Below are 16,563 nucleotides of genomic sequence, written 5' to 3'. Positions count from 1 at the left end.
TCTGTTTCCCATCAACTGTTAATAAAAATTGTGATTAAATAAATATCTGGACATCTGGTTTATAATTTTATATTAGACTTTTGACCTTTTACATAACTTTTCCATGTAAGGTAGCTGGCCTGGATATGTATTTTTGGGGACTTTCTCAAAATTTGCATCAGACATCATGTCTGAACACTCATGCCATTAGACCAGGAATGAGCAATTATTTTGGTTGGCAGGCCACTAAATAAGTTTTGGGGAGCTGTCAAGGGCTGCACATATAAAATATTTCAGAAGCTACTATTTTAACAAATTATAGATAAAAAAACCCAAATCATATACTAAAAATAAGCATATATTATAACATATTTTAAGTTTATTTTAAAAATATTTTTATTTTTCTGAGTAGTATATATAGAGGTGATTGCATAATAGCTCAAAATAAAGTCTGACTTGTATATCATATGTGGGGATGCGGAGATGTGTGGAAGGGTCTTTGTGTGAGTGTTTGCATGGGATGTGGGGGTTGGGGGGTGTGAACATTTCAGGGAAAAGGTGGAGACCGCCCACGTGCTAGGTCTTGGGAACTGGCTGGGGTGGGGGCAGGGGGAGCATGCAATAGAGCTTGCCATGGCAGGTTGGTGTAGTTGCAGGTGTGGGACCAAGCCCCATCTTTTCCCACTGAGGGTAGCCTGTGCTTGCTGACAGCACTGCCCCAGCCCCAGCCCCACCTAGCACACACATGTTCCTGGTAGGGCTGGTCCTGCTGCTGCATCCACCTGGGTACTGCTTGATTACCCCCACCTCCAGTGGCTCCTCCTCCTCCTGCTCCTGCTGTGCTGCTCCAGGAAGCAGGTAGTGAGGGTAAGAGGCAATGTCTGTGAGGTGTGTGCCAGGCACCACATGCCCAGTCAGGTGGTGGGGAAGCTGCAACCGGGTGGCTCCTGCTCCAACATATGGGGCTCCAGCTCCTGGCCATCTTCCATCCACATGGCAATAGGGCTGTGCGAAACAGCACCAGTCCAATTTGACTTCCATTTCAACAATTCAACAGAACAGTGTTTCGTTTCAAAGACTGTTTCATTTTGAAAGCCCTGTTCCATTTCATTTAGTTGAAACTGTTTTGATGTTTTGACATTTCACCCATAAGTTATTATGGGGAAAAATAAAGTGCAGCAGGCAGGCAGATCAGGGGCTCACTGCTGCCTGGGACCAGTGATGGGAAGATGAGGGGCCCACACCCCTGGGAGGACTCCAGCCCAGCCCCTGGAGCCCTCTGGGGGTGTGGGTGAGCCCCCAGTCTGCCTGCTGGATGCAAGGTGGTGGGTGATGTTGCCTGGGACCGGCGGCAGCAGCAATCTTTCCGGCACTGATCCCAGGTGGCAGCACCCAGCCCCTCTCATCTGCCAGGCAGATCAGGGGCCCACACCCCTGGGAGGACTCTGGCACAGCCCCTGCAGCCCTCCAGGGGTGCAGGTGAGCCCCTGATCTGCCTGCTGAATGACAGGAGATGGGTGCTGCCACCTGGGACCGGCGCTGAAGCCAGAAAGCCTGGCTTCGAAACTTGAAACAATTGAAAACTTTCAAAACATTTTGAGTACCCTTGTTTTATGTCAAAGCTATTTTGAAGGCTTTTGTTTCATTTTGATTTTGCTGTTTCGAGCTCTAAGCACATTGAAACCACTTTGAAACAAAACGCTGGGTGAAATTTTGCACAGCTCTAATGGCCACTTGCAGGGGGCTGCTCATTGCATTAAGCAGGCAGAGTGAGTGAAAGGTGGCTGGCAGATGGAGCTGAAGCCCCTCATACTGGGGCAGGAGCTTCCTGGCTGCAGCTTCCCCCCTGCCTAGAACAGCACAGCAGGGGCAGGAGGAGGAGCCACTGGATGTGGGGGGAATGGAGCAGTACCTGGGCAACTGCAGCTGCAGCAGGAGCAGCCCCACCAGGAAGCTGTGCTTGCTTACCAGGACCAGGGCAGTGCCACCGGCAGGTGCAGGCAGGAGCATGGTATGGACTTCCCTTGGCCCCATGTGGAGCACTGCAGGGGCAGCCATGGGCTGGATTCAATTAATTGGTGGGCTGGATCCAGGCCATATTTTGCCCTCCCCTGCATTAGGCATATGATTACTGTACCATAGTAGGCTCTTCCTCTTTCCTTTTGCTTGATAGTGGCATATTGACCATTTTCTTTTACTTGTGTTGTAAAATCCACAACTGATTTGTGACACAGGAAACTAACAGAATAGAATACTACTGTGGAGCTTCTGTGCATCTCTGTGTCCTTTACGCAACTGTTAGATGCACCAGCATGAGCAGAAATTGGAGCTTACCAGAGCTCATGGTGAATACATGCCTGTATTTGTGCCCAATGGGCCAGATTCTGTCCCCAAGAGGTGTCTAAATGGAATTAGACACCTGTAACAGGGAGCCTACTCCTCCTGTTACTTTGAGGGAAAAACAGTAGTCAACAGAACTCAGGTAGTGAAATAAAGCACAACTTCAAAGGATTAGGCAGCCAGAGGCCAGACAATGACAGTGCCTGCCACAGGCAGGTGCAAGCTGCAATATAGTCCAAGAGGGAAAGAGAGAAAGGTTAAAGGCCTAGCAAGGGAGAGACAGAGACAGAGGGACATGGAGGCAGAGGTCAGGGACCTAGAGCCTGAAAAGAGGCAGACATAGGGCCAAGATCCCAGCAGCCCAGAGGGGCAATGACTGACAAGGGCATAGAGGCTCAGTGAAACATGGAATGAGACTGAGGGCTGAAGATCCACTGAACTGATTAATCACTAACAACGATGAGGCAAGAGCGTGGCCCCCTCACCAGCACAGCACTCTCCAGTGCCGTGGGACCCCTCCTGTCCTGATCTGCAGAGGGATCAGCGACAGCTTTCCTGGCCGGTGTGGCCCAGCCAGCCCAACCCTTCCCCTATCAAGTGGCGGCTTCCCCATGTGCTGCTGCACTTCCCCCTACCTGTGCCAGCTGGTCCCAAAAGGCAGGAGGCTCCACTGCCACTTGTGCTGGCCAGTGCCAACCCAGCCAGGCTTACCCTGTCCCCAGCAGCACATGGAAAGCTGGCTTCAGCAGCATGCTGCTCCAGATGGGATGGGCCCAGCCAGGTTGGCACCAGCCAGGAAAAGCGGCATGCAGCTGAAGCCAGCTTCCCACATGCTGCTGGGGATGGGAGAAACTCAGCCGGGTCTGCACCGGCCAGCAGAAGCAGTGGCGGAGCCACGTGCTGCTCAAGACTGACCGGCGCAGGTAGGGGCAAAGTGCAGCTGAGCCCCTGCTGCTTCAGCCGAGCTCATCCCATCCCGAGTGGCACACAGCTCTGACGCCACCTCTCCTTTCTGGTGCTGATTGGGCTGGAGCTGCAGCCCAGCTGCTGCTTCCCCTCCCCAGTGCCGGCCCAGCCCGACCCCACACAACTGAAACGGCATGGCATGGCACGGCATGGCAAAAGCCTGCCCACCAGCCACTTTCCTGGGCTTACTTGCAGGGAAGAGCCCTTTTCAGTTTCATGCAGCAAAGCAGAAACTGGCCTAGACACTGTTTCCCTTCACCAGTGCCACAGGTTCCGGCCCAGCAACCCTGCCCCTCTCAAGATGCAAATGTGGCCTAAGCCAGGGGCAGGGAGAGGCCAGCTGGGTCAGGCTGGGGTCAGGGTTGGTTGCCTCACAACCAGAACCCAAGGAAACAGCTTGAGGTGCTGCAGCTGGCGGCTGGTGTCGCTGGTTGCTGCTGGAGGCTTTTAGAGAGGCAGCCGCCATTACCTGGGTTTTGAAGGGGCTCTGTAGGCTGGAGGGAAATGCTTGGCAGGCCAGATCCAGCCCATGGGCCATATTTTACCCATTCCTGCTCTACGGGGTGTCAGAGGCTGTGATTAATCCATAAGGCAGCAGGTGCCCTGGGTCCACATATAGACCTAGAGGGCCCACCAAGTGTGAAGACTTTAGTGATTCCAGTAGGGTCTGAGATAATTTGCTGGCAGGAGGCTAGCTTGGAGCTTGTTCTAGGGCCGTGGGCATAGCCTCTCTTTGCAGAATTTACTAAGAACATTAAGGCATGATGAAGGTGGGGTGAAGAGCCAAAACAGGACAGGAACCGAGTGGCCACTAGAGGGTGTCAAGTTTGCCCTTGGAACACTGGTCCTATTACAGTACCCTATTCTGATTTTATTTCACCCTGGTCAAGTCACCAAAAGAATCAATGCAAAAGGTGGATTTCTGTTTGTACTCTTCTTTTGTGACTCAACCTTAAGCGCAAGATCCTGCTGCATTATTAAAGTAGATTCAATAATGGATTTTCAGGGACTTGAACAGGATGAAAATTAATTGCACTTAGATACCTAATAGATGGAACAGAATCTGGCCTTGAGTGCTGGCATATGTTGAGTTATTGAACACCCTTCCCTAAAGCAAAAAAAGTCTGAAATCATAAAAGCTCATGCTGGTTGGATGATTCATGCCTGTAGAAATGATTCTCTGTGGGCATTCTTCATGGCTATAAAAAAAGGTGTATCACTTTACAAGTAGACTTATAATTAGAGGACACAGTTAGCAAAGACCAGATCAAAGGTTTCTGGTAAGTTTTCTGAATAACTGAGAGACTATTAATGACTCCTAGTGTCAATTATATCAGTGATGATCACCAACAGTATTAGGAAATTCAAGTTAAGGTGTTCAAAACAAAAATAATATTGCCCTTTTGTGTCTGATACCACATGGTTGTTCTGTGCTTAGCTAGAAGCTATTGCTCTTGCTGTCTCTATAGATATATGCACAGAATCTAGAAATATCTACAGGTTCAAATTATGCCTTCAGCCATATACTTAGTAAAAATAGCTTTTGAGAAACAATCTGCAGTAGATGGTTGAAAACGTAAAGTGGCCTAGTGCATGTAACTAGACTGACATCTGAAAATACTATATCTGAGTTTTCTTAAAATGGTAATCTTTGAAAGATGTCAAAAGGTGGTAGTACTTGCTGGACTATGTCCAAACAAAGATTGAATATTTAAAAAATAGGATGTCATTTGGTTATCAGCATGAAAACAATGCTTAGTGGAAAAACCATTTTTGTCCACATTCAAATAGGTCAAAGTGAGGTAAAAATGTTATAACATCATTTTCCAAAAAAAATTATTTTTGGACTCAGATAAAGTATGAGGAACTTCAGCCAAAGAAACAATTTAGAATCTAATAGAAATCCTATTTTGCCATTAAATGTTGTGTCACTATTTAACATTCTAATGTTAATTGGAAACATTGTCTCTTAAATACTTATGCCAAAAAACGTCAGTAACTACATTTTGTTTGGTTGTAGTGTATATAGTATAAAATGAGCAAAATATGCAACATTAACTGGTTTAATTTAGTTTTACATATGTAACTTCATATTTTCTTCAGCATAGTGTTCTGCACTGATGCTGTAAGAAACACATAACCAAGGCTCATGGTTGATTTTTTTTACATATAAAAAAGTCAGTTGTAAAAGGAAAAAAATGCTCCTTTTTTGCTTTGATGGAATAACTTAGTTGAAAGTCTACCACAGGAATAGGTCAGGTTTTTGGCCGGAGTGCCAAAAAACACCACAATGCCTACTTTGGAAGGTGCTGGAGTGCCGGCAAGGCAGAAAACCAAAATGAGGGCAAAGGGTACAAGGCAGGAATTCCTGCTTGTGCCCTTTACCCCCACCCAAAGCCCCCGCCCCCCAGCCCTGCTGCCCCTTGCCCCCCAACACAGGCTCTGTGGCTGCCAGCAGCTACCCCGGCTCTGGTTAGCTGCTGGAGCCCGGGCTGCTCCCAGCAGGGCTTGCAGCTGGCAAGGGGCTCCCCAGAGCTGGGGCCGGCTGCAGTCGGGAGGCTCCAAACATCTGTGCTGGGCTCCAGCTTCAGCTTCGCACCGGCGCGTGCACCCACACATTGGAGCGGGTGTGGCCTGAGGCAGCGTAGCCCTGGTCTCTCTCCCACTCCGGCATGGAGGTGTTGAGCCTGGTGCAGCTGTTTGTAGCCAGCTCAGGCTCTGGGAAGCTGCAGCAAGCAGCGGGCAGAGTGCAAATAGCTGCGCCAGGCTCATCACCTCCATGCCAGGAGCTGGGGAGAGACCAGGGCTGCACTGCCTCAGGCATTTGGGATGTTGCAAGGCCTGCTGGGAGCACCTCGGGCTCCATTGCTGGCAGCAGCTACCTGGAGCTGGGGCTGGCTGCAGCGTGCCAAGCAAAATAGCCTCGCGTGCCGTGCTTGGCACGGGTGCCAGGGTTTGCCGACCCCTGGTCTAGCATATTAAGTTTACAAAAGCTTTCAGCTGGCTAGTCAAGCTCAGTACAAACATAGATATTTCAACCCCCTCATGATTCTAATGCCACGAGAAGAAGACTGCAATGAGGTATTATTCATTTGATTTTATTACACTATTATGCATATAAATGACACTGCTACTGCCTCACTGTTCAGCTTTACTGCATATAATGAATCAAAGCATTAAGAAGTGCCACATGGTGCAGAAAATAACAAATGCATTAAAATAATGTGTGGAGTAAGGTAATATAACCTTAATAAAGCAAAGTAAGTGATATGTTAATTATGAGGTTCCTACTTTTGTTTATTACAACTTATAAAATGTTATACAATTAGCTGAGAGCTGTATATATTAAAAGGATTCTTGGAGGTCTTTTCTTAAATAATAAAGAGCTAAAAAAATAGAAACCTGAAGGCAGCAAATAGAAGTAGAATAAAAGTTTCCTTTAATGAGAAGAATATTGCCAAGTGTACATTTTCTACTCATATTTCAGAGGAGAAACATATGAATCACCTACTATTTATAATGCATGACAGTTCTGGAAGTTTTATTAACTATTGGGCAATTAAAACTGCTGAAGAAAAGCAATTACAAGGACCATAATCATCTTGTGCCTCTCTCTCAAATGAACAAATGTAATGCACAGATCTCTATAGTAAGCTCCTATTCCATACACATCAAAAAGATCACATTATATCTTAATTCCTATCAACTTTATAAAGTGAACTCAAACAGAACATATGACTATCCAAAAGGCCTGAATAAATGTTTGTTTTGACTTGGATATGGCTTCTATAAGGGAACAATCAGTGACCCTACTAATTTTCCATTATCCCATGAGTAACCAAGGGCAGAATCTGATTCCCAGTAAGTACATACAGGATTATGAAAAGAGCTTTCTAACAAGGAAACCTAAAAGCTTCATATTTCCTTACTAAAGCACTGGTTAAAAATTCACAAGTGTACAGAAAACACTGGCTAAGAGTTAACTTAGATTATGTTCAAAACCACAAAAACGAAAAATATTCTCTTTTTTTTTTTTCCTTTTTGCGGTAGAAGCAGTGAAGAAACTGCCTTCCTCACTAGACGAGGATTTTAACACAGTCTGTCAGCCAGTTTCCTACTTTATTTAACCATTTTTATTAAAAATATTTTCTTTCTTTATCTTTACTGTACTGACACTGGGTTGCTTTTTAGCTCTTTCATTATAGGTTAACCACCCTAAAAATTAACTTTATGGCTTAGTACCTAAGAAGAAAGGGAGATAACAAAAAAGTAATCATATGTTTTGCACCAGAAATCTACATTCAAAATTTTCTATCTCACTTACCACCCATGGTTTGTCACAGAAGTTATAGATTGATTCAAGGGAGTTAACACTCGGGATGCCAGCATATTGCATTCCAATGATTAAGTTACGGAAATCTTCATTCTCAGCCATACTGAATGAATGTTGTCGAACAAGAACAAAATCAGGTCTGAATGATCTGAAGAGAAAAAAAGTATGCAACTATTAAGTAATGATCAAATTCCTTTTTCATCTGACAATAAACAGCAGTCTTAGAAGGGAAAGTTGTACCAGCTGCTGGACAGGAAAAAAATTTAAAAAGTATTTAAAAGGAAGGTAATGAGTTGAAAATCGAAGACCATGTATTATTAATGGCACAAGCATGAAACCAGATTAACATTATTTTTTATCTATGTCTTCTTTCTGTCTCTGTTCAATTTCTGTAGTTTCATACTATTAGAAGAGAAATTGCTACCACCAATAGCATGACAACCTTATATGAACAACAAGCAAACACAGACAATTAAGACAGGAATTGGGCTGGTTTTTAGGGCGGTGAGAAGCTTCAGGTGCTGATTTGATAAGGAGGAGATTGAGCCCAATTCAGCGGCCGAATCTCCGGATCCGAATCGAATCAGGAGACCAGTAAAAAGGTCCGAATCAATTCAAAGCTCTCTGAATCGATTCAGAAAAGATTTGGAGAGTTTTAGAGTTTGGGCAGTCCCTGCTCAATGGCACAGGGAGCTGGATCCGAACTTTGTGCTGGTAAGTAGGGTGTGGGGACCATAGGGTGGACCCCCACCAGGCCCAATCCCCTGCCTGCTCCCCCAGCCCCCCCTGCCTGCTCCCCCGGCCCCCCCTGCATGTCCCCTTCCCCCCCCCCGTGGCTGCTCTACCTGGCCTCAGCTCCCTGCTCTTTAAATAATAATAATAAAAAAAGCCCCCACCTACCGGCTGCTGCCAGGCAGAAGGGCAATCCCCACTTCCCCACTGCATGCAGGCTCTGCCACAAGTCTCCATCCCCTACCTAGTTTCCCAGCTCCTGCCCCACCCCCAATGCCTTCCCCACCTGGCCTCAGCTCCTGGTTCTTAAAAAAGAAAAAAACCCAGAACTCAGCAGCTGCTGCAGCGGTGTTGGGGATTATGGGGGCCCATGGCAGAGCCCCCCACACAGCACAGGGCAGTGGAGGCCAGTGGCAATTGCCCCCCTGCCTGACAGGAGCTGGCAAGTCCATAGCTTTTTTTTGTTTTTTTGTTTTTTAAGAGCTGGGAGCTGGGGCCGGGCAGGTAAGCCGTGGGGGGTGGGGGCTGGGAGAGAAGGCAGGAGTTGGGGGCTCATGGCACAGCCCCCCACACAGCGTGAGGCAGTGGGGAGCAGTGGGGATTGCACCCGCCCCTCCCCCCCGCCTGGCAGCAGCCAGTGAGTAGGGGCTTTTTTTTCTTTTTTCTTAAGAACTGGGAGCTGGGGCTGGGAGAGCAGGCAGGGGATGGAGGTTTGTGACAGAACCCCCCATGCAGTATGGGGCAGTGGGGATCACCCCCACCACTGGCAGCAGCCAGTGAGTGCTAGCCTTCTTTTTTCAAAGACCTGGGAGCTGGGGCCAGGCGGGGTAACCATTGATGGGGCTGGCAGAGCGGGTGGGGGATGGGGCCTGTCTGATTCAGAGATTTGTCTGATTCGGCAGCTGCTGAATGTCCAAATCAGATTCAGCCAAATCAGTTTGGGACAGTGATTTGAATCACCAAATCAAATCACTGTCCCCAAATCGGCCAAATCTCAATCCGAAGCAAATACTAGTCGCTTTGCACGGGCCTACTGGTTTTCATACGAACTCCTTACAGATGCACCTATGTACAGATGTTTAACACCAAAAGAACATTTTCTTTTAGAAACTACAGTTGGGTCATACTTTTATATATAATGCCATGCTACAAATGAGCAGAACAAAGTAGCAAGACCTTGTTGGTTGCTCTCCTATTGGAAGATAATTCAGTGAAGTAGAATCTGCATGATTTCTACTTTTGATGTGCTTTAGGCAATAGATGGACATTACACGTTTGCCAGGAGAAAATCCTTTCTCTGGGGACACAAATCTAGCATATTGCCATTCAAGGGGTTGCTTAGAGAAGAGAACTGACTCTTCAGCAAAAAATTGAGAGTACTTCCAACCGGGAAGATCTCTCTTCTCTCATGCCATCCTGAATAGTTATACACACCTCTCAGTACTATAATAAATCCTCGGCTGTCCCTCCTCCCCACTAAGAAGGATGGTGGGCAGGAGAGAACTGGCTCTCTGATAGCTTGCCCAGAGGCCTGCTACCATTGTTTAAACCCTCCAGGAGAGTCCTTGGACTTTTCAGGTCACCTTGGGTCTGTTCATTCTTCTGTGAGTGAATCCAACTTGAGCATCCCCAGCATGAGTCAAGCTATAGGGGAATGACCTCAACCCATCAAGTTGCTAATTGGCAGGACTTTGAGGGGTGGATTCCTTGGGTTCCATGACACTCCCAGTCGCAGGCTCATATTCCTGCCCCTAAAGCCCATTGAACCCAGTGGAAAGTATAAAGTTAACTTAAATAAACTCTACTTCAGGCTCTAGAACAATAGTTCTCAACCTTTCATGCTACCCCCTCATTGGAATCAAGACACTACATGGAAAATTCCAGCTCTTAGCTTTCTGATTTTTGACTATGGAAAAATAATATAGCAACACTTCTGTTGCAAAGAACTCAAAGACCACAACAGGTCAGAATGTTTAATGCTATGGATTTCTGTTTGAAATCTCTGGTTTACCTTGTGAATCATGTCTAAATGTTTACGTATCTAACAGGGCTAATATTGTCCTTAGAAGGATATTAGCACTCTGGTTCAGAATCACTGGTCTAGATTCACCACAAGACCTCTTGTGTGGGGGAGGCCACTCATAGCAGAAAAAATGCAGGGCATGGAGGCTGCCCTGGTAAAAACAGAACACAATTTCACTATATACTGGGAGAAAAAGGAATCAATGTCATCTAAAGCAATGGCCTTGAAGAGGCAATTTGCAGGACTGCCATCACCTCTCAACCAACAAATTGTTCAGACAGCTATAATCCAGCCACTTTGGTAGTTACATGAGCCCTGCAGGAGGGTATTAGTGACAACTTTCCTGCCTTCACTTAGTTTGAATCCCCATTTAAGCCTTCATGGCTTGGAAGAATAATTTACGCTTCTTTGCATTGGCTTTTGTCTGTGTGGCCCACTAAGTCATATACTTTCTATATGATATAATATTTTGTTTCTTAACCTTTGCATTTCAGGATGGTTTTATTTTTTTTTTAAGTTGAAGACATTTAGTGTTTCTTTAATAAATGTACACTGTCTTAACATTTAGCTTTATAGAAACGCGAGTTATATTGTCATAGTTTCAATATGTATTTTCAATTAATTACTCTAATGCTAATCAAACTCAATTAGGTTAATGCGCTTGCTTTTCTCAAGTGCAATATAATTGTTAATGACAACTCTATTTTAGTACAATAGGGACCTAATCTGTGCTAAATCAGCTGTCTTTAAAAAGTAGGAAGTTTGGACAACATTAAATACAAGTCTGTAAAGGTGCAAATCTACCCTGCCTTCTGACTAACATGACCACTTCTTGCAAATACTGAAATGCCATTAAACAAAACAAGTAGTGTTTGTCAAAGAGCTTAACAGGAAACACCAAACACCAAGCCAAAATGCACAATGAAGCCAGAGAATATTTTTATAATTCAAAAACAAGTCTGCCCACATAAATTTAACTTCAACATAATTAAGGGATGTGTTTCATTTTCCCCGTGCATCCTTTTTTGGCTGTGAGAAATCATCATGTTCCACAGAAGGTTAAAACAGTTGGCAAGACTCTGATCTCATTGAAATTATTTTAATCTCAAAGACATTCCTTTGCCTGTAAAACTGTGCAATGTAAGGATGATCAGAATCATCTCAGTATATGCAATCAGTAAAACAGTTTATTGCAGTACCTCATACAGTTGTTAATTTAAGACTAGGGTAACATTCCATTCTTTCCTGGACATCTGAATGCCCACATTTGGTCACCTACAGGGTTAAATGTGCCAAGATTGCTACTTATGCACAAGCTGGCATTCTAGCTCTCGACACATAGCCCTGAGCATCTGGACAAATATGAATAACTACATATGCACCTAGCTGGCAACAAAAGAGGAGAGAGAAAAAGCCTTTGTGTATTTTTCTGTCAAACAGCTCAGTAGTTATATGGTGCTCACCTAGGAATATGGAAGACCTGGGTTTTGGCCCTCCTCTCTCACCAGAAGTAGTTTAGAAGCTGAGCTTCCTTTGACTTCCCAATATAACACTGACAATTGCACCACACATCAGCCATTAACTAGGACCTTCCCCAGTCCCTGCTTTGAAGCAGGTTCCTTAGGCATCCACAAGAGGGAGGTATGTCAGAGATCTGTGGGCCAGATGCAATGGATGACCTGTGGCATGATGATTAGAGTCCTTAACTGGGAAGTCCAGGGTAATGAGGTTCACCAAGAAAGGGGGTCTAGACCCCATGACCTCCAGCTTCGCAGCTGAGTACACTAGCTACTGAGTAATGGGGTCACAGAATCACCCCTTTTTATGTTCCTAAGGCTAAGTCTAGTAGTTATTGGTTCTGGTGGACTCCATTTCTGGGCATCTAAGGACACTATGTGTCTACATTGGGTATATACAAATGCCCTAGTCACTACTGTGCATGCCCAGTCAATGTGGCACCCCCTAACACCTGTGAAAGGATCTCAAGGCATCTTAAGAATCAGTAATTTAGAGAACTCTAACTTTAACTTTCCCAGCCTGAATGTATTGGTCCAAGTATGGACTGTTGTATTTGATTCTGAATACATTGCATAAAATTTGGCAGGAGCAATATTTTAGAAGTTAAGAGTCAGTAAGTGACATTGTATTCTGGATGACCAACTAGTAAAGCAATGCCTGTTTCTAACAAGTTATCTAAAAGATATTTGGAGGATAGTTCTGAGAATGTGTGATCCAGGTTTCATGGCAGAGTGACAAGGGCATTGAAGTGTGTCTGGCATAAGAAAATTCAATTTAATGGCACAGCATGGGTAAAATACTTGAAGGATTAATTATCCTTCTTTAGTTTTGCAGACCACCCAGGGCAAGAGAGAGACTGCACCTCTTTCTGAAAAAAAAGGACAGGGGCTGAGGCCATCATTTCAGAGACATACTATGCACTTAAAGGAAAAGAACTAGCAGTGTCCCTTTCTAATACAACCTCCCTGATCTGAGCTAAGTCTTCATTTGTTTTAAATGTTCAGGTTCTGGTTTTCCAGATTTTCTACATGCTAATAAGAATGATTCTGTAAGCAGGACTGGATGGAACTGAAAAGGGCTGCAAAACAGCGGTGCAAGGCACCGAGGCAACACGGGAGTCAGTCCTCCAGGAGAGATGCTCTGGTTTCTGGCCAAAGCATCTGTGTGGTGCTTCTGCTTTCCCTGGCATTGTCAAAGGTGTTAGGGACGTGGGGTGGGTGGGGGTTTATGGGTCTGGGTAGGAGTGGGTTGGTGTGAGGAGTGGCAGGAGGGTGTCGGGAGTTATGGGGAGTGGTGGGGGGATATGAGGGAATATCAGAAGTGGAGGGGGATGTCGGGGGTGTTGTCAGGAGTGGAGGGGTTTGGGAGGGGCTATCAGGAATGGAGAGGGATGTCAGGGGGTGTGGGGAGCAGTGGGGAAGAGGATGTCCCATATGTGGGAGAGTTCATGGAGGGGCTCAAGTGGGGGCTGCCACACACCTGCCCCCTCCACCTGGCACCCGCACAACTGGCTGCAGCAGGCAGGGTGGCTGTAGCTCTGCTGCAGGCACAGCCAGCAGTAATGCAGCACTGTGTGACCAAGGCTCTGTACATGCTGAATGGACCCAGCCCGGCCTGCTAGTATATGGTGTTGGACAGGCCAGACCAGGTTCATTCAACTTGTATGGAGCCGGGGTCATACAGCCAGGGTCTGCCAGCTGTAATGGCAGCAGAGCCACAGCCCCACTTGCCTGCTACTGCCAGCGCCATGGCCACCGGGTGGGGGGACAGGCATGTGACAGTCCAAAAGCCATCCCTAGGAGTGTGTGGGGCCTGGGGCATATCAGTTCATGCAGCGCCAGGGGATGGCAAGTGGGGGGCAGGGGCTAGGTGAGTGGCTGGAGTGCAAAGCTGGTGGTGTGCAGCATCTGTGGCAGAACTGGCAGCATGTAGCAGCCACAGTGGAGCTGGTGGTGCATGGTGGCCATGGCAAGGTCTGTATGGCACTGTCCATGGGGCGTCCCAAAGTGTGGGGCCCAGGGCAGTTGCCCCAGTTTGACCCCTCCTAGGAAAGACCCTGGGCAGCCCCCGCTCAAGTCCCTCCATAAAGCACGTGGAGGGACACAATCCAGCTCAGCCCATTGTGGCTCAGTAGCCTGGCTTTCCACTGGAGTGGGATGCGTGGCTCCAGGAGGAAAATGTGTGTCATGCAGCTAGCATGAGTTTGCACAGGAGCTATGCCTCCCAGAGCCACACATCCCACTCAGCTGCAAAGCCAGGCTAGTGAGCCATGCCAGACCAGGTCTGGTCCCACCATACGCCTCCTCCCCACAGGCACTGTGAGTTAAGCAGCATTGCTGCCAAATGCAGGACTCGGCCTGGTATGCAGGGACCGTGTCATGCTGAGCTGGATCCTGCCAGCACTGGGACCATTCGCACCACCAGGCCGGACTGGTTCCATGGCAGCAGGAACCAACTCGGCATGCTGCATGGCACGCTGGGTCCTGCCACCATGGAACCAGCCTGGCCTAGTGGTGCAAGCAGCCCCAGTGCTAGCAGGACCCAGCTCAGCTTGGCGCGCTGTACTTGTATGCCACGTCAGGTCCTGTTGCCATGGAACTAGATCACCTGGTGGTGTGAGCAGTCCTACTGCAGACAGGACCTGGCTTGGCATGACACGTAGTCCCCACAAGTGGATGTCCAGGCCATAGCATGGCTTGGGTCCAGACAAGGTGGTGATTGCTGCAAGTGGTCAGCCACATGCCAAAGGAGTGGACCCAGGCAAAGAGATCCAGTCTAACTGGGAGTGGCATGTCTGTTCCTCCCACACCTTCACATAGGTGAAGGCAGGGGAACATTACTGGGGAAAACACCCTCCCCAAGGTTTGAAGCTGGGGGAGCAGGGCCCAATTTGGAATACAGGGAGGGATGGAGCTGAGGACCACCCTGGTCCCTAGCTCTTCTAGGGGCTCGAGGGGGACATACTTGCCCTCTACCATGAGCTCTCTTTCCACCACCTTCTGTGCAGTGGCCTCCAAGGCAAGGAAAAAGACCCCTTGCTATGCAAGTGGGAGGCCACCATGACCTTAGCCTCCAACTACCTGAGCCAGGGCCTGCACCCAGGTCTCAAAGTGCAGGTTCTCCTGCTTGGGCGGTTGGCAAGTGAGTGTCAGCAAGGGGGCCCCGCCACCCAAGCTGGAAGGGCTGGTGAGGGTCCAGGCACCACAGCTTTGGGTCACCCTGCAGCTGCTTGTACATAACTGTGGTTTCCCCACTGGGGGATTACCTTGGTGGAGCTGGAGCAAGGGCCAGGGACAGGCTGAGTGGGCGTGCTGCCTGGTGCAGTGCACCTGGTCCCCTCAGGTGCCGGTGGTTTAGGCTTGGGGGCAGAGCCCTTGCCCTTCCTACCCCAGCTGTGTAGGAGGCGGAAGAGAAGCTCTTCCCACTGCCCTTGCCCTGGGTCCCTGATTGTGGGGAAGGGGGCTTGGGAACCCCTTTGGGGGTGGCCTGGCCAGGGGGAACTCCCTGGCTCTGGTTGCTACATGCTGGAGTCTCATCTGCCCCTGCAGCAATGGTTTCAGGCTTTTCTACCTATGAAGGAGGTCAGTTGGACTCTGCCTCCAGGGTAGGGGCTACAGGGGCATGCACCCTTTCAGGGGCTTGGCTGTGGGGGCTGCAGGAAGTTCTGTGGGGCATCTACCCCTCCAGAAGGTTCCTGCCCTGCCATGGATTTACATAAGGGAGAGAAAACTAATGAGAAAAAACAAAAAATACAGTGGGCCTAGTGAAACCAATAGGGGCAAGCTGGGGCTGGGGGAGAAGGGGAAACGGGGCTGAAGCTCACTGGGCTACAGCCCCACAGGAAGTCAGGTGGGCTAAGTCAGGGTACACATGCACACAAGGGCTGGGGAGTCTCATGCTGGCTTATTCAGCCACACAACAAACAAGCAGGTGGAGCAGACCACAGGACTTACCACACAAGGGCAAAAAAAACCACAGGGAAGGCTGCTGAGGTGGATGGAAAAAAATGGCTGGAGTAGTGGAGGGGCTTTGTTTGTTGAAGCTCAGTCGAGGAGCCCCTCATCCTCCAGATGGGCACTCAGCAGCAGGACAGTAGGCAGGAAAACAAAGCAGGATCCAATGCAGTAAGGCAGCTGTACAGGATTGCAGGAATAATCAATCAATTAGGGAGTAGTCCAGTGCAGGTGTGGTGTTGAGTGATGCAAGGTGGTGCACAGAGAATCTCCCTTTCTCCTGGGAGACGACAACAGCAGAACAGGCAGCAGTAGTGGTAGCAGCTGTCCAGCTCAACCACTTAGGGTATGCTTCAGGTGAAAGTGGAGTGGAAGGTAGGGGGTGGCCTGCCAAAGCAGCTGGGGCAAGCAAGGCACCTTTAGGCTCCAGCAGTGATGGTGGGGGAGGGGCCCACAGGCAGTGCAGGCTTTCTCCCCAGGCTGTCCCCCAACCACGGCTTGGCAGTGGGCTGGACACCAGGTCAGAACAGGGGTGCAGAAGATGGGGTGCGGTGCTGGAAGGAGCCTGGCCATCTTCTCCTCAAAAGCTCCTGAGGCCAAGTTTGCAGCAGCAACTGCAACAGCAATAGCCTGGGACAGAAAGAGGTGTAGCCATCTTCTCCCAGAGGCTCTTCCCCCAGAAGCTCTTGAGGGTGAGTAGCCCTGAGCTGCTTGCTAGG

At 48.1% G+C, this 16,563-nt stretch overlaps 1 protein-coding gene across 1 annotated transcript in view; it reads right to left on the bottom strand.

Moving 5' to 3' along the window:
• Window positions 1–16,563, bottom strand: part of SYN2 (synapsin II) — a 568,232-nt gene that overhangs the window by 249,003 nt on the left and 302,666 nt on the right. The window contains exon 4 of the mRNA XM_090021234.1: window positions 7,610–7,766. Within this exon, the coding sequence (XP_089877360.1) occupies window positions 7,610–7,766 (157 nt within the window). The remainder of the gene's footprint in view (window positions 1–7,609; window positions 7,767–16,563) is intronic.

This window comes from Crocodylus siamensis, chromosome 11, assembly GCF_052110815.1.
Source record: "Crocodylus siamensis isolate JL-2025a chromosome 11, ASM5211081v1, whole genome shotgun sequence".
NCBI classification, from domain to species: Eukaryota; Metazoa; Chordata; order Crocodylia; family Crocodylidae; genus Crocodylus; species Crocodylus siamensis.
The sequence above is the reverse complement of the archived record's forward strand: the minus strand, read 5'-3'. Positions and strand labels throughout refer to the sequence as shown.